Genomic DNA, 25433 nt, shown 5'->3' with positions numbered 1-25433 from the left:
ATTTGGTTTGGACTGGCCGGGATATGAACAAGGAGCCATGTGTGGCATATGCTGGGCATATGCTGAACACATGTTGAACTTAAGTTGACTCGAGCCTCTCCAAGTGCTTGTTGAGCGTGATGACAGGTTAAGGGTGAATCAAATCCGGTTTGATATCTGGATTGTATCTGTGGTGTAACACTAGTGTACACTGCGTCAGGCTTGGACTGAGCATTGTAACATCGAATTAATCCAAGATTAATTCGAAATTAATTCGGGATATATCTAGAATTAATTCAAGATTAATTCGAGAGTGGACCAGGATCGAACCAGAGTTGAACAGTGGAAGAAGCATGCTCGTAGCATCCTAGAAACATGCTGCACCATGCTTTTACTATAGAAAAACCTCGGTAGTATTGGAAATTTCGTGAAAGTATTGCGAAACTATCGTGGAAGTATTGCGAAAATATCGTGGAACTTCCGGAAGTTCCTACCTACTAGAAGGATCATTATACTGACTGGAAGTCAACAAGTGGTTGTGGTATGGTGAACGAATATGAGATTCATTTCAAAGATGTTCCGCAGATGTTGAAAACATGTTTGGACCATGTTCTAACATTGTCCGAATATTGTCCAAACATTTGTTAACCATTTGACAAGTGCTTGAACATGCCATGAAGTCGTCTGGGGCGGGGATATAATGCTTGCGAGACTGTGATACTTGATTGGCCAGAATTCGAGCTAACGTGATATAGAACGCGCGACGCTCCGTGTTCCAATCGCACAAGAGGCTTTCGCAGGATAGGATGTCTTTTGTTTCCTAGTGGAACAAGATATGAACGTGGTGCGCGTTTGACAGAAATGCATGGTCTTCGTACGGCGGGACTCTGTAAATCTTTCTTAGAATCGATTGAGTGAGTTATGATACATATATCCTCCTCATGTGCAAAGGTTTGCAACGCGTGTAGCTACGAGACTGCACCGGCTGCGATACATCCAGGACTCTCCTTGGATTTGTCTTGGATCCTGAAACCATTGCGCATTGCTATACTGAGAAGTCTTCGTGTGAAGAGTGTGGGAGTCGCCTCAAAGTCTAGCACATAGGGATGGTTGACTACAACTGCGCTGCGTTATAAAGCCTGTTGCGTTCGGTGAGCTCTGCCCCATATACCGCCGATATCCGAAGCACAGAAAAAAAAAATCACGACTAGGGCGTGAAAGATAACAAAAGGCGTAAGGCGTGTGTATAGAAAGGCGTGAGTTTTCAGATAAGAAAATAGATGTAGAGATCAATGCCTGGTCGACGTTCCGGATGTCGGGCTAGATACCAAGCACCATTGACTCATTGTGCTTCTGATTCACGACGCTCCTGTATCGGCGGCGAAAGGCGTTGTCTATACAAATACCTTGTACAACCCCACAGTCTTCTCTCGACATCACTTTTTATCAACACAAGATATTATCTCAATTGAGGCTCAATCATACAAGAAAACTTCCGCCAAGCCAGATAACACTCAAACTTCGCCCCGTCACTTTCCACTGTCCCGAATACGACACTCTTCGAAAGCTCACCACACATCGCCGACATGGGCGCTACAGACATGACACCTCCTGCCTCTGGCACTGCCACTCCCACCGCTAAGTCATTGACCAAGGCCGGCATTGCACACAACCTTGAAGCCAACGCACAAACCGCACAACTCGATGCCTCGAAATTGAAGATCTCTCTGACCAGTGCACCGAGAGATCCCCCTGCCGCTGGCAGCGAGGAGCTCAAGAGGATGCGTACCTGTACGGACCACATGGTGACCGCTCGTTGGACTCTTGAGAATGGATGGGAGGCTCCGGAACTCAAGGCTTATGGTCCCTTGAGCATCATGCCTACTGCTTCCGTTCTTCACTACGCTACTGAATGCTTTGAAGGCGCCAAGCTGTATCACGGAGAGGATGGTAAGTTGCGTTTGTTCCGTATTCGTCGCAACTGCGAGCGTCTGCGCAGAAGTGCTGCCCGCATCTCTCTCCCGGACTTCCCTGCTGAGCAATTGGAGATTCTCATCAAGAAGCTTTGCGCTACTGACGGCCCCAAGTGGCTGCCCAACAAGGGCGGGTTCCTCTACTTGCGCCCTACTTTCATCGGCACAGACCCTGGTCTTGGTGTTCAGGTCCCTAAGGAGGCCCTGCTCTACGTGATCATTGCCGTCTTCCCCGATTGGTCAGATCCTCGCAACTTGCCTGCCCCTTCTGCTGTCAACCCCGATCTCAGCGAGGCTGTCACCAAGGCACAGGGTCTCAAGCTTCTTGCAAGCAAGGAAGACTCCATCCGCGCATGGCCTGGTGGTTTCGGTTACGCAAAGCTCGGTGCCAATTACGGTCCTTCTCTCGTTGGACAAGGCGAGGCTCGCGCTCGTGGCTACGATCAGATCCTGTGGCTGTTCGGCAACAACGCCAGCATCACCGAGGCTGGCGCCAGTAACTTCTTCGTCGTGTGGAAGACCAAGGAGGGTCAGCAGCAGCTTATCACCGCACCTCTCGAAGACAACCTGATCCTCGAGGGTGTCACTCGCGCCAGTGTCCTCCAAATTGCACAGGAGCGTCTCTCCGCCGAGAACGCATCCAAGTACGGCGCCGAGAGTCTCGAGGTCATCGAGCGCAAGTTCACCATGCAGGAGATCCTTGACGCCTACGAGGATGGCCGTCTCGTCGAGGCCTTCGCAGCTGGCACTGCCTTCTTCGTCGCACCCGTCGGTCTCATCGGCTGGAAGCAGCATGAGCTCGAGATCCCTCTTGCCGAAGGCAAGACCGGTGTCTACGCCAAACTCGTCCGTGGCTGGCTTTCAGACATCATGTACGGCAAGGAGCAGCACGAGTGGGGTGTCATCGTCGACGAGGCTTAGTCTGCCCACGATGAGACTCACACACGTTCGTTCTTCGTATCTGCATTGTTCGAGGTCGTCCTCGCTTTGCCAATTGTTGTTGCGATCGAGCTCAAGTTCGGCATCCATCATTGTCTCGTAGCATTTTCCGGTGTGGACTTTGCTGAGTTGGAACTGGCTCATGGTATCACCATCTCTTTGATGTTTTCTATCATCGGCGCTTTGTTGGGCCGTCTTTCACATCGAGACGTTCTCCTCTGTCAAGGGCTGGTCATCGTTCTTACAGGTCTATGGAGATGATCAGGCGTATTTGGGACACGGAGTTATACAGCGCATGGCTTGCAGGGCGAAGCAGGTCTTGCAGGAGACGAAACAATGTTTGACGACAAGGAGGAAAATGCTTGCTTGCTTGCTTTAGACAAAAGTATCGCCACGAGGAGACCTGCTAGCTATGAATAATCATCTCCTTCTATGCATAATGTTCCATCGGCTGTGCCCATGCATCGTCAATCATACTCTCCTCGAGCAATTCATCTTCAATACGTCCCAATTCCATCTTTTCCAGCTCTTTGGCGAAAAAATCTTGCTCTTCCACAACCAACTTCTTCTCCACGCCCATTTTGTCAGGGTAATTACGCACATTCCACCAGTGGGTGAGACTGCGCAGTGATTGCTCAAGAGGCAACGCTTCCTCTACAGTACCGTCCACATCTCCAGGGCCCGCACCGCCCATGCCGCCACCACCGCCGGATAGCCAATCATCGCGCAACTCGGAAGGGACGCTGAGCCAAACCGCCGTGATGATCTTCATGTTGCTCTGACGCCATTTGCGACCGCAGTAGGGCACTTGAGTTTTGAAGAGCTTGAGCGTGTAGTACCTCATGATATCAACGGGCACTCGCAGCGACTTCTTTAGCACGTTGGATGACTTATAGGACACCAAGAGCAGAGAACGATGCGCTTTGCGGCGAGTGATCTTCTGTAATACGCGCAAGTAATTGATGTATGTGAAAGTGTTTCGGTAGGAATAGGATTGGATGGGCGCAGGTGGAGGCGCTTGAGTCAAGTATCCAAGTTCGTCGACTTCTGGTGGGTGAGTGGTGTAGTCTGGTGGGATTGAGCTGGCGGAAACCTCTGAAATTGCTTCTGACTCTCTGCGGAACTTGATAGGCGGAGGCATCGCCTCGTCTTCGGACCCTACTGCTTCATCGACCGCCACGAAGTCGGGCAAGATTGGGTTTCTCGAGTTCGCGCGACAGAAGTTGAAGAAATCGAGTTCCGGTCTGTCGAGCATGAAGTGGCAGGCGCGGCCGATGTCTTGCCATTGCCATATTCGTAGCACTGCGATTATGTACCCCGAATCCAGAAGTAATTGGTTGAGATATTCAAAGCGAAGAATGTGCGATAGCTTGAACCATTTTAGCAATAGCAGCAAGATGGACGACACAGCTTTGCCGGTAATTTCTGTGGATCGAGAAGCATCAACCTGTTCCGCAGATATCGATATACCGTCAGGGACATGCCCGTTCTCGAAAGCCTGAGCTTGTGGATTGGCGGTTGTATCTGCATAGACTCTCGCCATGCCTTTCAGCAACACAAAGACAACAGACTGCATCTGCGGCAAAACATCGCGATAGAAATTTCCAACCGCTTCCAAAATTTTGTCGTTCTCTGACAGCGGTTCTTGGTTTTTTGGCTGTTCTGTCTCTTCCGCCGCATCTTCATGCTCGGTTGTGGAAAAACCGTTTTCCTGGGTTTCGTAAAGATCGAGCTTCTCTACGTCAAAATCAGCGGACCACCCTCTCTCAAACTTCATGTAGTCAATTCTGGTATCCCAAAGCTGCTTCATTGCTCTAGTGGCCCTCATGCGTTTGGAGAATAAGTCGGCGGCTTCAAGAATGGAAGCTGGAACATCACTTCCTCTCCATTTCCTGCCTGCAAGAGCGTCTTGCAACTCCGTAGAACCTTTGCCACCTAGGTCATTGCTTGATTCATCGAGCGGTGGATAGAGGAAAGGGAACATCTGGTTGGTCTGGTAATTCTGTTTTTTGGTACCTTTGCCTCCTGGACCAGCTGGGGAAGGCGGAGGCGACGGTGCTGGGGTGGCTATATGCACCGCTTGATGCAAGATGGAAGAGCCGTGGACACCGGTTCCTGTCGATGCGGTATGGTCATTACTGTCGATTTTTGTCTGTCTGTGACGAAGCGGAGGCAAGATGGTGTTATTCTCAGGCTCGAATGCAAACAATGGAGGCGGTGGTTGATAGGCAGGATACTTTGAGGTAATCTCTTGTCTGAAGAGATGGTAGTCTAGTGGGGAAGCGGTGATAAGCGGATGGCCGCGCTCGTCTTTCTCGCCGACATTCTCCTGGAACGAAGACTTGACCTTGTCGGCTGTCTCGACGCCACCGAAAGAGATCAAGATAGTCTTCCATAGCAACAAAAAAACTTTTGTTTGTGGGACAGGAGCGAATTCGTCCCATCTCATCTGGGCGATCATGTTCGTACATGTGATCAACAGATCAGGTTTGATCAAGGCAAGCTCTCTATGCAACACATGGGCGTCGGGCGTACCCTCAGAGATGCGGCTCAGCTCGACAAACAGATAGATGAGAGTCAGGGTGCACCAGACATCGATGCTCTCATCACCCTCAGCGTACTTTGAGTTAGAGGTATCCTCATTCTGAGCCGAAGCAGTAAGGTCTCTCTCGCAAACAGATTTCATGAGATCGTAGACCAATGATACAGCGCCTTGCTGTGAGAGCATGCAGAGAGTGTTGATCATTATCTGCATCTGAAATGTTGCACCAGCATAATTCGGGAGACCAGCCGTGACTTGTGGTTGATTGGAACCGAGAACAGCAAAGAAGGGGTTGGGAGCCTCTCTGCCAGCAGTTTCTTCCCATGTGCCCAGAGAGATATAGGTCAAGACTTGGAGAGCTTGGTTCTTCTGGTGGGGAGTGCCAAGTTGCAAGTCGTGTAGCAGATTGGCAACAAAGTTCATGCCCAATTGGGGAGAGGCGGTCCAGTCTGGGACAGGCTCTTGGGCAGTGTGTGCCTTCCACGCATGGTCGAAGGCAGCATTGATCTGGCGCAGTTTGGACCTCTCTTTCTCGCTGTATGTAAACCATTCTTCCAGCTCGACAGGAAAGGACTGCGAGTCGTGGTACTCAAAGTCGTAGACAGACGAGAAGGGAACAGGCTGCTGGAGGTGGGCTTGCAGGACGGGGAAACCAGCGCGGAGATTCTTGAGTTGGGCAAGTGTCAGAGAGTCGGGAGGATCCTGGCTGGGGTCCAGCTCAGGCACGGCGGGTGGAGGCTGCTTGGGCGGCGGCGCTGACAAGTCGCGTTTCAACAGCGGTCGCTTAGATGCGTCGTTGTCGTTCGACTGTCGGTCTGCCGGAGGGACGATAGGAGCATCCTCGAGGTTCAGGCTCGCAGCGGTATCCTCGGCGGGTGTGATTATGCTGTCGCTCTCTTCTTCAGGAGCCTTGACCTGAGGGTTTTCGACTTCGTCCATGATGGTTGCTGACTAGAACATGCGCTTTGTTCCAGATCGTGTGGGTCATGAGGTCGTAGCCATGGTCTGAAGCAGTCTCTGGCGATCGGTGCAGCGTCCTTGCCGGCAATAAGGCGCGTTTGTTGTGTCTAGAGGGTTGGTCTTTCACATGCACACCTTCTGTGGCTGCAAACTGTGGCTGCAGACTGTGGCTGAATCTCTCCATCGCTCTTGCCCAAATGTTGAAACAGACTGTCCAAAGTCCGTCATCTTTCCTCCGCTTTTCTCACAGCCTAGCAACCACCGCTGTCTGACACCATGGTCCATGTGGCCAATTCCCTTTGTGATTTCTCATCTGCCGCTGCATGCCGTCCAACCGATCCATCAGATCCCTGACACCTGCCTTGACGTGCAGACATCGGGTCGAGCCTCAATCTCATCGTCCGAACCACCTCCCTCGTCTAATGAACTTGAAACAGAGACCCGCCGCCTGTGCAAACTCCTCTGCATTAGACCCAATGTACCCATAGCCGCGTACCTCATCCCGTCCCTGTCCATGTCTTCCTCAACAAGTATAAAATATCTCCTCAGGTTGGTCATTGAAGCCTTGTTCTCTCCCACTGCACCTCATTCTCTTCATCCACTCTCTCTTTGATACATTCAAAACACAGACAGCAGGTTCTGTCATATCATTCATTCCAAGATGCTTTTCTCCATCTCTACCCTCGCCGCCATCTCGGCCTTTGCCTCTGCTGCTCTTGGTGCTGCTCTGCCCGTCTCAGCCAACCCCAACAGTATCGCCAAGCGCGCTCTGTCTGGCCAGGCCACTTTCTACGGTGGTAACACCTCAGGTGGACAGTGCTCCTTCACTCAGTACACTCTTCCCTCTGGAGTGTACGGAACTGCTCTCTCTGACTCCAACTGGAGCAATGCATATGAATGCGGAGCCTGTGTCGCCGTGACTGGACCTAACGGCAAGACCATCACCGCAATGATTACCGATCAGTGCCCTGGATGTGGTACCAACCACCTCGATCTCTACGAGGACGCTTTCCCCAACTTGGCCCCGAAGAGCGCTGGTGTCATTAACGTCAGCTGGAACTACGTCGCTTGCCCTATCACCACTCCTCTTTCCATCCACATGAAGTCCGGTGTCTCCCAGTACTGGTTCTCTGCTCAAGTCGTCAACGCTAAGCTCCGCACCTCCAAGCTCGAGGTCAGCATCGACTCCGGCAAGACCTGGAAGGCTGCTACCAGAACCACTTACAACTTCTTTGAGATATCGAGTGGTTCTGGAGCATCGACGGCATGGATCAGAGTCACCAGTGAAAAGGGCGACACCGTGACCGTTAAGAACGTGTCCCAGACTGGTGATGTCAGAGTTACTGCCGCTGCCAACTACGCTTAAACACCCGGCTTCTGGACCGCGCGAGTCTCATTTGGTTATCTCCCGGCTCGCTTCGTCGTATAGTAGCAACCTAGACAGTTTGGCGATGAACAGAAAAGCTTCCTTTGAGCACAGCCTCGATTATCAATGCTTGTTGGATTTGACAAATGATCTACCGTGTATAACACTTCGGCCCGACAATACTATATGTCCTTTGCTTTGCATTGTTGTTCTTGATGTGCGCAATCCTTCTTTCATGAAAAGCCTCGGCGAATCTTTACCAATAGCCATACCCAGTGGACCAAGTGGCTAACGCGACACGCATCGAAACCAAGTTGGGGGAAACCAGATTGAGAGAAATCAGGGTGAGAGACACCATCGTAGTCCCATAGAGCTAGGTCTTCTTGCCCACCGGTGCTTTTCTCTACGCCCCATACATCCATACAGAATCGACTGCAACACAAGCACTCACGTCTCAAGCTTTGAAGTCGTGTTGGTATCATGTGGTCCTGGAGCGTCTTGAGCGTCAAATCGGTTACCAAATTGACTGCCCGGTATTATTTTCTCATGATGGCGCGGTTGCAACCTCTCGTAGTGCGCTCTGTGCGAAGTGCCTCGAAGACCATACTTCGTGAGCCGGGTACTCCAAAGGTCAGAGGTAATTGAGAGTGTGTTCGTAGACTTCGGCGATGTGAATTCGACCATGCATAGTGGGTTTGACCAAATGACGGTAGATGGATCATTTGAACAAATCAGCGCCAGTAGTGCTTGAGTGCAGACCAGCACCCCAGGATCCGGAGTTCTTTACTCTCCAGCCTTCGCCAGCTTTACCAACCCAGCCGCCAACAGCTATCACGACAGCACTAGAGTCCTCGTTGGGCACGCGAACGTAGACGTCGTTGCCGGACAGCTTGAGAATATCGATGGGCATAGCAGTTCCATGCAAGCCAAGAAATTGGGATAGAGCAGCACGGAGGTGCAGGTGCGCAGTCAAGGCGTCCAATTGATAATTTGGCGAATTCGTGATTAGGGAGAGATGAAGGTATGACCATTGTGGATTGCGAATGGTAAATTGAGTAACAGTCGACGATGTCTTTTCAGAGCGTTTTCGTTTTACTGCAGTGTGAGAATCTACGTCGGTCATCTCGACGTTCGGCGAGACCTCTGCTTCTTTTTCGTTTGACATGATGGCGATTTTTTTTGGTTAAATTGGGAGTCGGATGTGTGGTGGATTTGCATGTGAAGAGATGCAAACCACGCCAAGACATTGAATCCAGTTGCATCATCTTTGTTGCGCTCGCCTTTGTCCTTCTTGACTCCTCACGTCTACATGTCGAAACCACCAACATGACGACGCCTTCGTCGCAAGCGCTAGCTAAGCGCAATGCCGACACTCAACTCATGCCGCCTCCGCCGCCGACCAAGCGCATCAAACGCCCGTCGCGAGTAATCGACGAGGATGTCTACACCGACGCCCTTTCGCACATCATCGCCCGCGACTACTTCCCTGGATTGCTCGAGAGTCAAGCACAGCAGGAGTATCTGGAGGCCTTGGAATCGAACAATAACGACTGGATCCGAGATGCTGGCCGCAAACTACACCAAGCCATGACTCCCGGTCCTCGAGCGAGGAGAGGCACCTCTCTGGCACCTTCGGCAACTCCGCGTGGCTGGCAGGGCGCTACCCCTATGAGGACACCCTCCGTCGCTCCTTCAGTGGCTTCTAGTAGCGCCGAATCCTCGAAGCCGCCGATAGACACTTCGCTCTCACTAGGCGAATTCCAAGCCAAATACACGTCTGAAGACAATGAATCTTTCAACTCCCTGCTTGACCGTCAGAATCAGAAGCGTGCTGAAAAGTACGCTTTCTTTTACAATGGGAACAAGCTGCCGTCTAAGCAACAGCTGGCCCAGCAGAAGCTTCTCACGAGTGCGCCCTCATCATCAACGGCCCTCGTAACTCGCCCTTCGCAAAACCTTGACGATCGCTCTGCTTCTTTCGACTCCTTTCCGAGCCGCCAAGGGCCGCGTAACACTTTGATGTTTGCGCCAGAAGGCGTCGAGGACACACACGAGACACAGTTCGATCGTGCTCAGGCCGCCTCGGTCGCTGCTCCTAAATCTGTCTCCTACGCCTCCACACGCATGCCCTTGACTCTCTCTGACGAATCATCTATCCCACCTTCACCTTCCATGTCTGCGATTGATGCTGCCATTGCTGGTCGGCCACGCCCGTCTTCGACAGATGCAGGTTATTCCGGTGCCGAGACACCCCGAGTCAAAGGGTACGCATTCGTCGATGCCGAGCCGCTACCCCACGAGATGGATCCTCCAAAAGGTGTTCCTGTGTCGGACGCCGAAGCAGATGCTGAAGAACGTGCATCTGCCATGGCTCTGTTACCTGCAGCTGATCCCGAAGCTGCCAACAATCCTTTCAAGTTGCAAGCTCAAAGCAAGCGAGAGGAGATACATCACAGACTCGTCGAAAGGTCAAACATGCAAAGGAGGAAGCCTACAGCCGGAGGCAGGCTAAGTGCATTGAAGGGACAGGATGGACGGACGCCGACACCCAAGTTCACCAGCAGCCCCGCAATAGGTCGCCAAACCCCCGGAGCAAACATGACACCAGCCGCACGTCTACTGGCTTCGAGGATAGGAGGTCGTACGCCTGGAAGGACCGACACACTCTTTGGCAGCCAACAAACTGGCGACAGATCTAGTCGGGTGTGGACCCCAACACCACGAGTCAAGAAGTCGATGGGATGAATTTACGAATCACGAATCATGAACAAGACATAGAAGAAGTCGGTATACATTGTAATAGAAGTGCTTACAGTGGCATGACAGGACGAACTAATGTTTGACCGTCCAACAAGCGGGACCTTTTGAGTTTCCCGGTCGAGTTTCCCGTCGGTAAAGTTTTGGCGATCATCTGTATCATCCTTCGTGAATCGTGAGCTGTAAAGCACCACCGCTTCTTTTCTGTCTCCAGTCATGAGACTCTGTGTGTACGTAAAAGTAACCGGAAGCTGATGTTTGTTGCTAGTCTACTCGTACGATGCTCCGACTTCAAGGATGCCCGTCGGTTGAGCCTTCCTTAGCGGGCAAGGGCTGAGGGGTCCGGATCTGATAAGGGTCCGCCTATCGCTGCGGTCGCGGCGAAGACTGAGTCGAGCGACAGATACCAGAGTGTGGTACAATAATTGCAGGGTCCTCTGTTCCTTCCCTCCTTCCTCTACCTCGCTCCTTTGCCTTATCTCTGCTTGTCCTTTGACCGCTGCCGTTCGACAATTTGTCCGAGTTCGAGATAGCACCCCCGATTCGACTCCGCAACTTCCCCACAATTGACAAGGCGAATAAACAGAACACTCGAGTCCGACGAGTCGATTGAAACCTGTCTTGTTGATCAATCGCTCAGCACACAATGGCTTCTGTCCTTCGTAGTACGAGCCGTCTGACGGCTCCCTCGCTCCGTCGTGCTGCTATTCGTCCTACACTCCGAGCTACAAGCCGTGCTCTGGCTACTCAGACAGTATGATCAATTTCCATGCCTCACCTACTCAGAAGTGCCTTCCATTGACTAGTCATGTTCCAGGACCGCAAGCAAGCTACGGCAGCAACGGCAACTGCGTCGGTACCAGATGCCTTCAACCAACCCTTCTTCCCCGACGAGCCTCAGGGCCCTATGGTGCGAACCGCCATTCCTGGACCTAAGAGCAGGGAAGCTATCAGGCAATTGGACAAAGTATTTGACACACGCAGTCTGAACATGATGGGAAACTATCAAGACAGCTTCGGCAACTACATTGCTGATCTCGACGGCAATGTCTTGCTCGATGTCTATGCTCAAATTGCTTCCATTCCCGTTGGCTATTCGAACCCTTCGCTATTGCTGGCCGCAACATCAAAGGACATGGCTTCGGCCATCATCAACAGACCTGCTTTGGGAAACTTCCCTCAGCATGATTGGGCCAATATTCTCGAGACTGGTATTCTGCGTGTCGCACCCAAGGGCTGCAACCAAGTCTTCACTGGTCAGTCGGGTAGTGATGCTAACGAGCTCGCTTTCAAGGCTGCCTTCATGTGGAAGAGAGGTCAACAACGTGGTGGCCCCGATGTCGATTTCACCGAAGAGGAGATGCAATCGTCCATGAATAATCAAGCCCCTGGCGCTCCCCAACTCAGTATCATGTCCTTCAAGTCTGGCTTCCACGGCCGCATGTTTGGTTCTCTCTCGACTACTCGCAGCAAACCCATCCATAAGCTCGATATTCCCGCCTTCGACTGGCCTCAAGCACCTTTCCCTATGCTCAAGTACCCACTTGAACAGTTTGCCGAGGAGAACGCTCAAGAGGAGGCCCGTTGTCTCGAGGAGACTGAGCGTCTGATCAAGTCGTGGCACCTGCCTCCGGCTGCTATCATCATCGAACCCGTCCAGTCTGAGGGCGGTGACAACCACGCCTCGCCAGCCTTCTTCCGTGGACTTCGCGAAATTACACGTAGAAACGATGTCCTGATGATTGTCGACGAAGTTCAGACTGGTGTTGGCGCAACTGGAAAGTTCTGGGCCCACGATCACTGGAACCTCGAAGACCCCCCAGACATGGTGACTTTTAGTAAGAAGGCACAGACCGCTGGTTACTACTTCGGCAATGATGAATTGAGACCTAACAAGCCATACCGCCAATTCAACACCTGGATGGGTGACCCGGCTCGTGCCATCCTCTTCCGCGCCATTATCAACGAGATTGAACGTCTCAATCTGGTCCAGAACACCGCCGAGACTGGTGACTACCTATACGCTGGCCTTGAACGCTTGGCTCAAAAGTATCCCGATGAGATTCAGAACCTTCGTGGAAAGGGCCAGGGCACATTCATTGCTTGGGACTCACCACGCCGTGAAGACTTCCTTGCCAAGGCAAAGGGCGTTGGTACGTATTGAGCTTACATCAATTCCATCTAGAGACTATGTATGCTAACATAAAATTTCAGGTATCAACATTGGTGGCAGTGGTGCTCAAGCCATCAGATTGAGACCTATGCTGATTTTCCAGAAGAAGCACGCTGACATTCTGCTCGAGGGTATCGAAAAGGTCTTCCAATCCTGAGGATTGACATTCTGATTCGCTTATGGAGAAATTGTGCCGGTCGTCACCGACAAAAGCGGTCGATTGTCGCTCGTGAATACTTCAAATTCGTAGCTTGACATCTAACGATTTAATGAAACAGAGTTATGCCTACTCTCCACTGTCCAAGATGTCTCGAAATGATGACCGGATCTTGAAACGCCTGCCCCATGCTTGAACTATCCAATATGCTCTGATCTGTATGGCGATCTTTCAGACTTTTATTTAAAAGCTTGTGGACTTTTCTCTTTTGCTGTCTATACTCTCTTTCCCTGGGCGAGCAGATCAGATACTTTGGGTGGTAAGACGAGACTGCTTCGATCGTTACGCTTGAAGAATTCGATCATCAAGTGTGCTGTTTTCTCCGGTACGTCTTCTTGGATAAAGTGACCTGCTTCCGGTATGACCGTGAGTTGAAACTTGCCTGCAGAGAATTGGTCAGTCAATAGTATCTATGGGTGCCAGCAGGGTATAAATGGCTTACCTTGCATCTGACCAACCATCAACTCCTTGTCCAGTCTATCCGTCCCGGCCAAAACCAGTGCCTTTGCAGCCCTTCCCCTCAAAAACAACCCACTCATACCCGTAAACCACTCTTCCCACCACCTCTGGGTGCGTGCCAGATCTGTCCTCCACACCCATCGATCATCCTTCGGAATCAACAGACTGGGCACACTAGCTCTTGCCGACTCGAGGTCTCTGATGGTGCGACTGCGGATATGCCAGTTTATCGCTTGATCCACTGATGCGAACGAGGAAGGTCGTGAGGCGAGGTAGGTTTTCATGTGCAGCAGGGCTTCGATGGCTGAGCCTTCGACCACATCCAATACCGCGAACCCCACTAACTGTGCGCCGAGTGTGCCGTTTGCAGCAATACGCGTCACCACGGCGCCACCAAGGGAATGACCGATAAGCACCGAGGGAGGTAGTGTCTTCCAGCCTTGTCGTTGCTTGACCCCCTCGATCATGGCTAGTGTATCATGCACCAAAGTCTCGATACTAAAGTCCAAGATTTCTTCGTTGGCGGAGGGGGGAGACGCAGAGACGTAAGACCCGTGTTCTCTAGCCTCTAAACTGCAGATACCAGCTCCGGGCATCTCCTTCCTCACCGCCGCAGCAAAACACGCAAAACTCATTCCAGTAGCTCCAGCGCCGTGGTGACAAATAAACAGCGGTCCTTTAGTTGCATCTTTTGGTGGCGTGAGGTAAACATGATATTTAGCATGTTGGGCTGCTGTGTTGACATCCAGAAATAATTCCTGCTCAAAGTATTTGGGCCATGGGTTTGGTGTCGTTGTTGATGGTATTGAAGCAGAATCAGAGGGTCGAAGGGTGTCTACGCTGTCGTTTGTGGATGCTGAGCTGTCGGAGGAGGAGGAAGAATTGCCTTCGTCTGCTGTGGTCAAGGGCATGGCTGGTGGTCGGAGTTGGGTTCCGTTGTGTTGGTTTTTGATGGTCGGGAGGGCGCGTAGGAGATCTGACATTTTTGATATCCTTTCTGAATGGCTGGCTTTGTTTAGTTTGGAAGTTTCTGGTCTCGAGGTAGTGAAAGTCGACGATGAGAAATGTGTTGTTGATTCGAGATGAAACGTCATGGGAGGACGAGCTTCATGGTCAGGGTTACCTTTGCTTGGCTTGGGTGTTTTAACACTGAAACTTCACTCCTTACAGATAGAAACATGTATGTCACGAGATGAACAAAGACTATGATCTAAAGCATGAATCAGAGTGATGGAAGAATGGAAACATGAATTGCCCAACAAAAGGGTATATATATACAATGACGCAAAGAAGAACAGATGACAAGCCCGATAACACAAGAAGAGAAACAAGAAGCAAACACAAAGAATTCTACCTCTTGCTGCTCTTGCGCATCCTCTTCTCCCTCTCGTACTCCTTTGCCTCGTGGCCCTCTTCTCCTTGGATCTCGGCAACCAATCTCTTGTACTTCTTCTCGTACTCTGCATCTCTCTCCTTCTTGTCGCGCAGCTGTTCGCGAGCAATGAAGTTTGCATCCTTGCGCAGCTCGCGCACGGCTCCCTTGCGCTCGCGCTTGTACTCCTTCTTGAGCTTTGCGGCATCGGCGCGTTCGCGATCCGGGTCGTAGTGCTTGTCTGGGTTGAAGTTTTCCTCGAACTTGGGAATCGAAGTGCGGACGGGGAGAGGACGGTGGTGATGGAGTTCGAGGGGGCGGCGGCGTAGGCGGGCTTGTGAGAGCATGATGGAGAAATGTTGGGATGATTTCTTTTGTCCCTTGAGAGCTTGGAGAGATGAGAGGGCGGCGGGAGAGAAGATTTGGCCGAATGCTGATTTGGCGCTCCAGAGATCGGCCATGGCGAGGATGTTATTGACGTGTGGTTGCAGTTCCTTCTCGCTGGGTTGAGGACGGAGTTGCAGAGCCTTGACCGTGTAGCGTACAGCCTCAGGGATGTAGCGCTTGGATAGTGATTGATACTTGATGCAGAGAGCGACGATGAAAGCACCGGTGGCCAAGTTGGACGGCGCAGGAGGAGTCATCTCCAACCATCGTCCCATCAGAGTGATGGCAGGAGTGACTACCTGGTGGAAGTGGTCCGATGTAGGGTAGATGGTGCTGACTGCAGTCAGAATGACCAAGTCACCAGCAGTAAAGACACCGCTCTCGTGCATGGCAGACATGTGTGTACGGAATGCCTTGCCAATGGTGCCGGGATATGTCCTTGACAAAGAGTGCAAGTGGCGGATGAGGGTCTCAATGACAGCAAAGGATTGCTTCTCCTTGGCCATGTATGAGATGTGGTCAACAAGAGCAACAGAGAAGTCTGCAAGCTTCTGCTTGTTGTCTGCCGTCAGCGAAGGGTGGTAGAGAGCACGAATGCGCTGAACGGCGACTGGAATGTCCTCGACAGCCATCTTTCCGAAGATGGCCAGCAAATCTTCGTGAGAACGAGGGCACTCGTAAGTGTATGCAAGTCCAGAAGTCGTGACTGGCGCAGCTGCCTTCTTTTCGCTCTTCTCGTCCTTATCACCCAGGATTCCGCGAACAAACTCGTCCTCCTCGTCTTCTTCATCGGCAGCGGCGGCTCCTTGCTCTATATCCGAATCATCCTCATCTTCGCTCTCCTCGTCGCTGACATCGATTTCAGAGCCGCTGGCAATCAGGTCATCCTCCATCAAGAACTCGTCCTCGTCATCGTGCACGACTGCATCTTTCTTGTCATTGTACTGTTGGGCCGGGAGACCGAATTGAGCAGCATCGTCTCCCATGTCTTCGTCGTCTTCGAAGGCCATTTCGGTGCTAGCCTTCTTCTTGGGTTTCTTTTCCTCGACCTCGGGCTCTTCCTCGGACTCCTCACCTTGCATACGGCGTAGACGCGATGACTCCAGCTCCTTCAGGCGGTAAGCTTCTTCGATGGCCTGCTCCTCCTCGGTCTTTGTGCGTGTAGTAGGGGCGGCTCTCTTGTCCATGGCCATCTGTCTGAGCCTCACGTCGTACTCTCTTTCGGTTTCCTCGCGCGATTTGCTTTGGAGCATGGCCAGACGCTCGGGGTTCATGCCAGCATCCGCAGGCGTCTTGTCAGCCTTTGGTGGGGGCTTGACTCCTTGGAGCAGAGCTAGCATTTCCTGTAATCCATTGTCCAGCTCTTCGCGCAGATCTTCATCGTCTTCCTTGTTCTTTTGTCTTTCGTACTTGTGCATCTTGGACTTTGCAATGACCTCCTTCATGACCTCTGCTTTGGACTTTTTGCGTGCTGGCTTATCGGGGTCCTGTGCTTCGGTGTCGGACACGGCCTCGTCATCGTCTTGCTCTGAACTTGCAGAGGATCTTCGACGCTTCAAGCCACGGTCTGATTCGTCGTCGGAGCCCTCGAGTCCTTCCATGTCGAAGTCGTCTCTGTCGAGATCAAGAGCCTGTCCGCCGTGGGTGAGAGCGGTCTCTACGAAATCGTCGTCGGCTTCCAGATCGAACAGAGAAGCGCCACCCTTCTTGCGCATCTTCTCCTGGGCAAAACGTTGCAGAGCGCGCTCTTCGGGGGTCATGGTGGGGTCGTTCTCGCCGATACGTCTGTCGATGATTCCACCAGTCTTGTTGCGGCGCTGGATCTCGGGCAGCAGTGTAGCGCGACGCTATACGATGTCAGTTTTGATCTTTGAGAGCAAAGCAATGGAGCTTACAGCTTCCTCGCCCATGCTCCTGGTGACACCGGGTCTGAGAACAGCATCTTTCTTGGGATGAGCAGTCAAGGACTGAAACTTGGCGGGGCGGTTGTTTGCCTTGATCTCGAAGGGGTTGAAGCTGTCGCGAATTTGCTGGAGAGCGGCATTGCGCTGGACCCTGCTGTCGGTGGTGCCTTTTCGATCCTGTTGCTTTTGCTTCTTCGATTTTTGAGGACCGGTGACGCCCTGCTCTCGCAGCGACGCCTTGAGACGTTTCAGTTGTGACGGCGGCATGGCTGCGTGGTTGTGTGTAGTGATCGAACAGCTCAGTCCTAACTTTTTTTGCCTTGAATTCGTGAAATGGAAAGTCTGAGAGGCAGGATTTCGCTGACCGCCTTCGGCTCGCGCTTCCGAGTCTCCGCTCCCCAGCGTGAACTCTCTCTGTGTCCGTGCGTCTATCTTGCATACCTACATCCATCAGACATCATGTCTTGGGAAATCCAAGATCGGCATCTTTGGATTGGATTCGGTATGCTGCATCTCAAGAGCATTCTGCTTGCTATCTCAGGAGCTGATCCAACCTAGGTATCTTTCTGTTTGTCGCTGTCAAGGGAGTCGAGAGATGCCTCCAAACTACCATACAACTAAGCGAGATATATGATCCTCAGCATGCAAAGGCTGCTAATGGCACCCAAGCAGAAGATTGTGATATCGTCTATACTATCACTCTATCTTATTGAACCTAATTCTGTTTGTAGCTATAAGTCTCGAAGCTTTGTCAACCTTGGTCACCTCACCAAATCAGGAAATTTCTAATGCGTGAGTACTCTGCACCTTTACCCATGGAATAGAAAGCGCGATCGTCACCTAGTGAGCATGGTAACCTTTCAACTGTTCGATCTACCACTGGTTGTACACATTAATTCGAGCTGCTCGTTCGATACCAAAATGAACGTATTCTAACACAAGCCTCGCATCCAGCGCAACCTCTCTGCTCCTCTCCCGCTTCACCCAGGACCACAAAGCAACTTCTCACCTAACCGAAGACCTCTTTTCTCCCAAACCCAGCGTCCGAACTAGTGCAAAACGTATCCTCGACCTCTTCGACACCTCGGCCATCGACCTCTACCCCCTCAACGACAACACCGTTGCCTCTATCCACGACAAATCCGACCCAACTTATCAAACAATGTGTCGAGCATACTTCAAAGCCGTGCGAAAATACCGTCAAGGTAGATTGCCATGTCTAGTCGACATTGCAGATGCAGTCGAAGAGTCCACGAGGATTGTGCATCACAGAAGTCGACGGGGAGGGCACAGCCATCCACAATCGCATTTTGTGTTTCCCCAGCAGCATGGAGGTACTGCTGAGGCGAGATTTCAACCAGTCTCGCAAAGAGTGGAGTCCTTGGTGGATATGTTGGCCGAACAGGCGGTAGCGACCCGGCCGATGCGGAGGTCTGTTGCTCTGGGGGAAAGCAGCGGTGATACTTCTCCCTTAGTGCATGAGTCGCCAGCGGCTTTGGATGAGCTTCGTGGTGATGCTGATGATGCTGGAGTTTCTCATGCTGCTGGTAGAGCCAGGTTTCAAGCATCTTCCAACCACGAGGCGGAAGTGAGGAGACACAGGAGAGAAGCTATGGTTTTGCATGAAGGTGGTGGTGTTATTGGAAGCCAGGATATCATCCATCCTCGCACAGACGGCCACTCTTAGACCAACAGGATTGTTCTCCGTACTGATTTTATCAAGAAACATTTCTCCACCTTCGTACTTTGGTTCTTTCTCTGCTTGAGGACGCTTCTCTGTCGGCTCTCGATAACCATATTCCTCTTTGGCCTCGACATGATAGAAGCGTTCGCTCGATGATTCTGGATTATTGTTCTATTATCTCAATGTGTCTAGTCACCACCAATGCGAAGAGGATGTCGTATGTCCCAACCTAGATGACCCACCGGAGTAACGCCTATGCTCCAAATTCAAGACGGAAAAATAGCAAACGCGGTCCCTCCTTGTATACGCCGAGAGACCCTAGTTATTTGTACAGAAGGGTTGAATGTCTTATTATGCGCCTACTCGAATGTCATCGACATTTCCTTCTCTCTGCCGAACTCGTCATCGTCGTCAGCCCACGCGTTTCGCTCATAAGACATGGGCGTGTTGTTCGACACTGATCGATTCGACACTGGCATCGTGTTGGACGATTGCAAAGCAGGTCTGATTGGGACCTGCGATGATGTTGGTGAGGCCACAGGCGATCCGTGCGAGGTTTGTCGATCGCCATAGGTTGCTCTAGGCTTCTCGGGGCTCTCGAAAGTCATTGATATCTCTGAGTCATTGTGAGCGCTGTACTCGAATTCATCGTAGTCTTGTTGCTGGGCTCTGTTCGCCCCATTGGGTTGGGCGCTACTGCTCGACGGATCCCGAGCTCCGTCTGAGAAGCCACTAAAGCTCTTGGTCTGCCTAAGACCTGGAGCCGGACTCTTCAACCCATCACCTTTGACGGGAAAGGCTGTGGTGTCGATTTTCATCGGTGGTAGCGTACTCTTGATCTCCTTGATCTCAATGCCTTGAGCAGCAAGTGCAGCGACTTCGTGCTGGAGAGCATCAATGTCGAAAAGTGTTCCTTGGTTTGATCCATCAGCAGATCCCTCCGCCGGTCCTGCCTTGATCTTCTCGTCGTATGTCTCCCACTCCTTCTTCTCGGCATGTTTCTTGTTCCGGCTGAAGAGTGCCTTGAATCCTTTCTTTTCGGGCTTCTTCTCGAGCGCCTTTCTGGCTTCTTCAATCTCGTTGATCAGTTCTCGTTGTCGTTTTTCGTGGTTGTCCGGATCTGGGTCCTCGATTTCAGAGAACTCTTCGCTATCCACAACCCAGCCCACCTCTTTGAGAAGCTTCGGCATAGCTTTACGGTACGCCATGTGGCCTGCGACGGTTTCTGTGACGTTGTAATTTTCAACACCTGGTATATCGACCGAAGTGAGTCCAGCAACCTGCATTATACCTCCTGCGGTAGCACGGAACAAGTAACCCAGAATCCAGTCGTTTGTGGCATATCCATTGACAAATCTTCCAGCCACGACCGACTTTGCTTTGATGTATTCGTCTTTTTTGAACACCACAGGACTGCCGAAGACATAGACATTTTGGACAATACCGAATGCTCCACGATTGGCGAGCTCTCTGAGACAAGCGTAGATGACACGTGACCCCAGAGAGAAGCCTACGAGCGTAACTGGTCGTACACCGAGATTGCGATCGATCAAAGAGTCGGCGAGAATGAGACCAGCCATATCTGCGCGTGCCATCGATACACTCCAGGGGTTGTCGATGAGATACGATAATTTTGTGAGCACAAGCGGCAAAGACATTGCAGACATGAGTGCGGTAAGCAGTGTGCTTCCAAGAATTTGCTGAAGTCCTTGAGTGAGAGCCTGTACTCGTTAGCATAAGATTCCATCGAACAACAGATGTTCGCATACCTCAGTTGCCAGAATGTTGATGGTCTGACCCATGCTTTGCAGCATTTCCGGCTCCCAATGCACACTGTAGATATCGCCCATGATAGGATTGACCGTACTGAAAGGCAGACGGACATCATCGACCTTGCCTGTCATCCAACCAGCCACAGTTACGATCAGGTTGACGCGTTTGTTGTTGTGAAGTGGTCGGTACTCAAAAGTCTTGACTGGACCCGTTCGCCTGTTACTCGCACGAACAGCGATGGTACCTCCAGTCGTTACACCAATGGATGTGATCAAGGCTGCACCACCAACACCTCCGAGGAAGGTACTCGTTCCGGCAACACCGATAGTGGTGAAGCCAGCAGCAAGACCAGCACCAATGACAGGTGCGAGCAGACCAGCACTCAGTCCGATGACAAGACCTCCACCAACAGTGGCCAAGCCCATCATAACCAGTCTTCTATTCCGTGCCATTTTCTGGCGTTTGTCGGTGTGTTCCTCCTCATTCCAGTTTTCCTTGTCTGCTTCTTGTTGCATCTCCAGGGCATCTGTGATGCGCTTCTCGAATCGGCAGATCTCGAGCCAGTCGACCGAGAGAGCGCTCCCGACCAGTTCCAAAAGAGCCCTCGAGCGGCCGTCGTAAATGCTGTCAGCAACCAAGACTAAAAACAAATCACAGAGAACAGTCCATCGGAGGTCAATATCAATACTTTTCGTGTCGGGCAATTCTGATGGATCTTTGACAGAGTAATCCGGCGGTACTTCTTGCTCATACGGTGGAGGTATTGATGGAGTTGGCGGACCGCTAAGAGTGGGGGACTTCAATGATTGAGAGTCTGAGAGATTTGAGGAAGCAGTAGCATCATCTTCTGTCTTTGTGGGATTTTTGACCCTTGCGTTTTGCATGAGAGGACCTGTTAGATCCGCAGGCTCAACTCCGTGTTCGGCCAGCTGTTCTATCATGATCTGCTCTGCAGCATCCAGATCCATGTGACTGTACAACCGAACCATGATCTTCTGGGCCCACATCTGGATGGATTCTATTGCGATATCGAGTTGCTTCTTGGTAGACCGAGTCTTGTCGAGACCCTCGAGGTACTTTGTCATCTGGTACATGGATACTCGTACGAGACCAACGTAAGCTATACGTTGACCCTCTGTCAACAAGTCCTTTGTAGCTTGCATCTGAGACAGAACATCGCGACTGTCGTCTTCGTCCAATGTGTTGTTACCAGCATCAGGCTTGAAGAGGTAGGCAGTATCTTCGTCCAAACTGGTGGCAGACTGGACATCGTCATCGAGCTGTACTCTGGTGTATCCTTTGGCAGCAGCATTGCCATATGCATAGTCCTCTTCCTCGAGTTCGGCGACCTCGCGCGCAACAACTTTACCCCAATCGTCGTACATGGTGTGAGTAGCAAAGGCGGGCATCTCTTGCCAATCGAGTTCATTCTCTTGAGGCTGTTTCTCTCGAGCTGGAGCAGCCGTGACAGCTTGATGAGACCATTCGGATGCGCCAGCGAGGGGTTGTGCGAGTGAGTCCGAGTTTGCGACAATAACGGCTTGTTGAGCCTGGTCGGGGATGACGGGCTCAGATACTGAGGCAGCAGGCTCAGGATCCTCAGTTGGTGACGCGGGTTGCGCAAGGTCATGGTGGGGTACAGCACTTGAATTGGCTATTGTCGCATGTGCAGAAGAGGGGGCCTCGTGGGCTCCTGAGACGCTGCTCGGAGATGCTCGTTCGCTCAGGTGATGATTCGTAGTAGTTGGGGAAGGAGCATCCTGCTTGTCATCTGTGGCGACCGAGGAAGGAGCGTCCTGGTCTGGGTCGTCTTCTTGATCGTATGTCCTTGTCCTGGCAGGCCGGATAGGGAGGCCGAATTCGTCGACGTGGGGAGGGGCAGAAGGTCCGGTACTGGACTGCTGCTGGGGCTGGTCGTCGGGCATTTTCGTGGGCAGTGTTCGCCGGACCGGGCGATGAGGAAAGCACGTCTATGATTCCATGACACGTGCCTGTGGTTGCGAGGGACAAAAGATGAATTGGTTCCTGTCTGAGGGCTTCGGGACCCGCATGGCAACTACGAGTACTGCCCTAGCGCACGCCAATCGCTGCCCGTCAACCCCACAAAGTCAGCCACACAATCAGCCACACCCAACTCTTAAATCTTTTGCTGCCTTTGGCTCTTTTTTTTGTTGTCTATACCATTTTCTGCCACCGTCGTCGCATCCGCTGTCACCCTCTCATCTCGCATCTCTCGAGCCCTGGACCACATTCGACTGTCAATAAAATCGCACAGAGACCCCCATCATGCGCGGCAAACGCTCAAAGCAGTACCGCAAGCTCATGCACCAGTATGAGCTTTCCTTCAACTTCCGTGTCCCCTACCAGGTCTTGATCGATGCCGACATGATCAAGGACACTTTTCGCTTCAAGATGAACCTTCCTCTTTTCCTCGAACGCACTCTCCACGGCCAGGTCAAGCCCAGTATGTCTCGCACTTTTGATTGAGCATCTCGCTTCGCACACCCCAAACTAACATCCGAAAGTGATCACACAATGCTCGATACGCCATCTTTACACCGCCGAAGGTCCCGATGCCGCTGCAAAAAATGCTTGGATCGATACCGCAAAGTCCTTCGAGCGCCGTCGCTGCAACCACCACACTCTCGAGGAACCCTTGTCCACTCTGGAATGTCTAAAGTCTGTCGTCGACCCCAAAGACAGCGGCACAAACAAAAACCGCTACGTCGTCGCCAGTCAGGACCAAAAAGTCAGATCCGCCATGCGCAAAATCACCGGTGTACCGCTCATCTACGTCAACCGAAGTGTCATGATCATGGAACCTATGGCAACACAGACTGAAGAGTTTAGAGAGGCTGAAGAGATGGGCAAGGTCAGAGCTGGCTTGAAGGGCAGAAGAGGTGCCGCTCCCGAGCAGGCTCTGAAGCGCAAGAGAGAGGACGAAGATGATGACGAAGGCGAAGCAAAGGAGGATGCTCCTTCACAAGACACAGACGCTGCCCCGAAGAAGCGAGTAAAGAAGGGTCCCAAGGGCCCCAATCCTCTGAGTGTCAAAAAGTCCAAGAAGCAAACAACGAAAGAGGAGGCAGAGAGACAGGCAATCAGGAAAGCCGCGAAGACGGACCCGCAAGCTGCAGAAAAGGCACTCGGCGCAGATGTTGCTGTCGAGATGGCAGACAATGACGCCTCCGAAGCGGCAGGAAAGAAGAGGCGGCGAAGAAAGCACAAGACTGCTGCTGACTCGGCTGCTGACCAGGCTGACGCTGACGACGCTCCTGCCGTTGCCATGGAGGTCGATGCATGAGTTTGACTATTCATGTTCCTAGAGATACACTAATCATACCTTTTCCAACGTGTAAGGAGGTTTTTCACTTTGCTACGCGTACTGCTCTTCCTCATCACATCATCAGCAACGAGTCTATGACAGTCAAGAAGTACTTTGAACAAGGTAGAGTGTGCATGTTTCATGCTACCCGAATCGATTGAACTAAATACAATTGAAAGATCGCTCACTAGTGTAGTAAAAAAAACATAACGCCCTTGCGCTCAGAGACTGGAGAAATGAACGAGTATTGCACTGGCATAAAGCGGCGTGGATATCATTCCCATTAACGCCCATGCCAAAGAACAGTATATAATTTCTTTTTGTTTCTTTATTGTCCCCTCACCACAACACGAACACGAGCATCATAATGAGCATTGGCAGCGTCAGGGAGACCCGCGAGGATGCGATCGCCGTTGGTAGAGCGCCGCTGCTGAGGTTGGCGGTTGCGTAGATCAGCTGGAAACTCAGGTCTGACGAGTTGAAGCAGTTGGATGCGTTTACTTCTGGCACATCGGCTGGGTCTGCTAGTGTCACATCTGCACACTGTAGCAATCCTGTCAGTCTAGATCTGCAGTGAGAGAATCAGGAGGCTTACGTTGTAGATGGCGGCGCCATGTTGTGCAGTCTCGATAACTTGGATGGTGACATTGTCGCCGATGTTGAATGTAAGGTTGGGCACAAGCGGCACCTGTGGAAGGCAGAAAGAGGCGCCAGGATATTCCGAGTTGGTTGGGCCCGTAATTTGGAAAGGCGGGACCACTGGATGAGACATGTTGGGCGGTGCGACTTCTCCAGGGCCATTGATGCCGATGTTGACGTAGAACATCGCGGTCTTGTGGCCTATTGGGTGTCAGCGCTATTTTGACTCAAAAGGACTGGGCAGACATCTCGCACCTGTGAACCACCCAGGCTGAATAGCAAGTGCGCCGCCAGAGACAGGCCATAGACTTCTATTCGTACTCATCGGCATGCCACCACAAGGATACATCCACTGTTGCCTAAGCCAGAACAACGTCAACGACAGTCGAACACACGGTCTCCTGGCTCACTTACCCATAAGGAAACGTCCTTTGGCCATCGACATAATTCTCGCCTGTGGCCGACATATCGTATTCGGGTCTGGTGCCATTGGTGACGAGATTGTTACCTCGCCATAGAGGATATGTGATTACTGAATGATGATTTAGTAGGAATCATCGTAAGATGCAAACAGCATGTACCGGTGTGCGCCCGAACGAGGTCCAGATGGAGTGTAAGGGCTGCAAGGATTAAGCATAAGGCAAGCATGTCGGAAAGCGATGCAGGATGAATATCTTAGCAGCAAAATTGCCTACAAAGGAAAGAGAGAAACAGCGAGAGGCCTCTGTAAGAGGAGTCACCGATTCATGACTTATCTCATTTGTTCTTACTCTAGGCGCTGTGTGACGGCAATGTAGTTACAGTAGTTGATGAACCTGAGTTGACAGATGCCAGCCATTCAGATCGAAGCGTCGGTGGTCATGCATGGTCGGCCTTCCCGAAACGGGTTAGAACAATGCATGTAAGCGCTGGGTCTTACTCCAGTATCACCTGCAACCTATCCTACCAATTGCTGGCAAGCTACTTAGTGTGATCAAAGAGGCG

The 25433-nt window shown here is 51.7% G+C and overlaps 12 protein-coding genes across 12 annotated transcripts; 6 read left to right on the top strand and 6 right to left on the bottom strand.

Annotated features, from left to right (window-relative positions):
- Window positions 1–1580: 1580 nt before the first annotated feature.
- On the top strand, window positions 1581–2873 carry M436DRAFT_38875 (branched-chain amino acid aminotransferase II; the record flags this gene model as incomplete). The annotated part of the gene is made up of 1 exon (XM_013575437.1): window positions 1581–2873. One exon carries the CDS (start codon window positions 1581–1583, stop codon window positions 2871–2873), a length of 1293 nt encoding a protein of 430 aa, XP_013430891.1.
- A 448-nt stretch (window positions 2874–3321) lies between these two features.
- Window positions 3322–6372, bottom strand: M436DRAFT_38183 (uncharacterized protein; the record flags this gene model as incomplete). Its single annotated transcript, XM_013575311.1, has 1 exon — window positions 3322–6372. The coding sequence occupies one exon, from the start codon at window positions 6370–6372 to the stop codon at window positions 3322–3324; it is 3051 nt and encodes a 1016-aa protein (XP_013430765.1).
- A 682-nt stretch (window positions 6373–7054) lies between these two features.
- On the top strand, window positions 7055–7759 carry M436DRAFT_60609 (barwin-like endoglucanase; the record flags this gene model as incomplete). The annotated part of the gene is made up of 1 exon (XM_013575587.1): window positions 7055–7759. One exon carries the CDS (start codon window positions 7055–7057, stop codon window positions 7757–7759), a length of 705 nt encoding a protein of 234 aa, XP_013431041.1.
- Window positions 7760–8477: 718 nt separating this feature from the next.
- M436DRAFT_78535 (uncharacterized protein) lies at window positions 8478–8924 on the bottom strand (the record flags this gene model as incomplete). The annotated part of the gene is made up of 1 exon (XM_013575905.1): window positions 8478–8924. The coding sequence occupies one exon, from the start codon at window positions 8922–8924 to the stop codon at window positions 8478–8480; it is 447 nt and encodes a 148-aa protein (XP_013431359.1).
- Window positions 8925–9085: 161 nt separating this feature from the next.
- Window positions 9086–10504, top strand: M436DRAFT_37675 (uncharacterized protein; the record flags this gene model as incomplete). The annotated part of the gene is made up of 1 exon (XM_013575224.1): window positions 9086–10504. One exon carries the CDS (start codon window positions 9086–9088, stop codon window positions 10502–10504), a length of 1419 nt encoding a protein of 472 aa, XP_013430678.1.
- An 820-nt stretch (window positions 10505–11324) lies between these two features.
- M436DRAFT_37389 (gamma-aminobutyric acid transaminase) lies at window positions 11325–12846 on the top strand (the record flags this gene model as incomplete). The annotated part of the gene is made up of 2 exons (XM_013575170.1): window positions 11325–12669; window positions 12731–12846. The coding sequence occupies 2 exons, from the start codon at window positions 11325–11327 to the stop codon at window positions 12844–12846; spliced, it is 1461 nt and encodes a 486-aa protein (XP_013430624.1).
- Window positions 12847–13121: 275 nt separating this feature from the next.
- M436DRAFT_37278 (protein phosphatase methylesterase-like protein 1) lies at window positions 13122–14276 on the bottom strand (the record flags this gene model as incomplete). Its single annotated transcript, XM_013575147.1, has 2 exons — window positions 13122–13288; window positions 13349–14276. The coding sequence occupies 2 exons, from the start codon at window positions 14274–14276 to the stop codon at window positions 13122–13124; spliced, it is 1095 nt and encodes a 364-aa protein (XP_013430601.1).
- A 445-nt stretch (window positions 14277–14721) lies between these two features.
- On the bottom strand, window positions 14722–17295 carry M436DRAFT_27274 (Nop14-like protein; the record flags this gene model as incomplete). Its single annotated transcript, XM_013575123.1, has 2 exons — window positions 14722–16971; window positions 17020–17295. Coding segments are annotated over 2 exons (2526 nt in total), but the record flags the coding sequence as incomplete, so codon positions are not given.
- A 192-nt stretch (window positions 17296–17487) lies between these two features.
- On the top strand, window positions 17488–18715 carry M436DRAFT_69731 (uncharacterized protein; the record flags this gene model as incomplete). The annotated part of the gene is made up of 4 exons (XM_013575736.1): window positions 17488–17530; window positions 17587–17706; window positions 17760–17820; window positions 17983–18715. 4 exons carry the CDS (start codon window positions 17488–17490, stop codon window positions 18713–18715), a joined length of 957 nt encoding a protein of 318 aa, XP_013431190.1.
- A 788-nt stretch (window positions 18716–19503) lies between these two features.
- M436DRAFT_14529 (DUF726-domain-containing protein) lies at window positions 19504–21987 on the bottom strand (the record flags this gene model as incomplete). The annotated part of the gene is made up of 2 exons (XM_013575108.1): window positions 19504–20433; window positions 20482–21987. Coding segments are annotated over 2 exons (2436 nt in total), but the record flags the coding sequence as incomplete, so codon positions are not given.
- A 784-nt stretch (window positions 21988–22771) lies between these two features.
- On the top strand, window positions 22772–23417 carry M436DRAFT_8702 (uncharacterized protein; the record flags this gene model as incomplete). Its single annotated transcript, XM_013575089.1, has 2 exons — window positions 22772–22949; window positions 23011–23417. Coding segments are annotated over 2 exons (585 nt in total), but the record flags the coding sequence as incomplete, so codon positions are not given.
- A 732-nt stretch (window positions 23418–24149) lies between these two features.
- On the bottom strand, window positions 24150–25097 carry M436DRAFT_38122 (uncharacterized protein; the record flags this gene model as incomplete). Its single annotated transcript, XM_013575300.1, has 5 exons — window positions 24150–24353; window positions 24406–24650; window positions 24705–24808; window positions 24864–24981; window positions 25031–25097. The coding sequence occupies 5 exons, from the start codon at window positions 25095–25097 to the stop codon at window positions 24150–24152; spliced, it is 738 nt and encodes a 245-aa protein (XP_013430754.1).
- Between the last annotated feature and the right edge of the window lie 336 nt (window positions 25098–25433).

The sequence above is a fragment of the Aureobasidium namibiae genome, assembly GCF_000721765.1.
Source record: "Aureobasidium namibiae CBS 147.97 unplaced genomic scaffold scaffold_2, whole genome shotgun sequence".
NCBI lineage: Eukaryota > Fungi > Ascomycota > Dothideomycetes > Dothideales > Saccotheciaceae > Aureobasidium > Aureobasidium namibiae.
The sequence above is the reverse complement of the archived record's forward strand: the minus strand, read 5'-3'. Positions and strand labels throughout refer to the sequence as shown.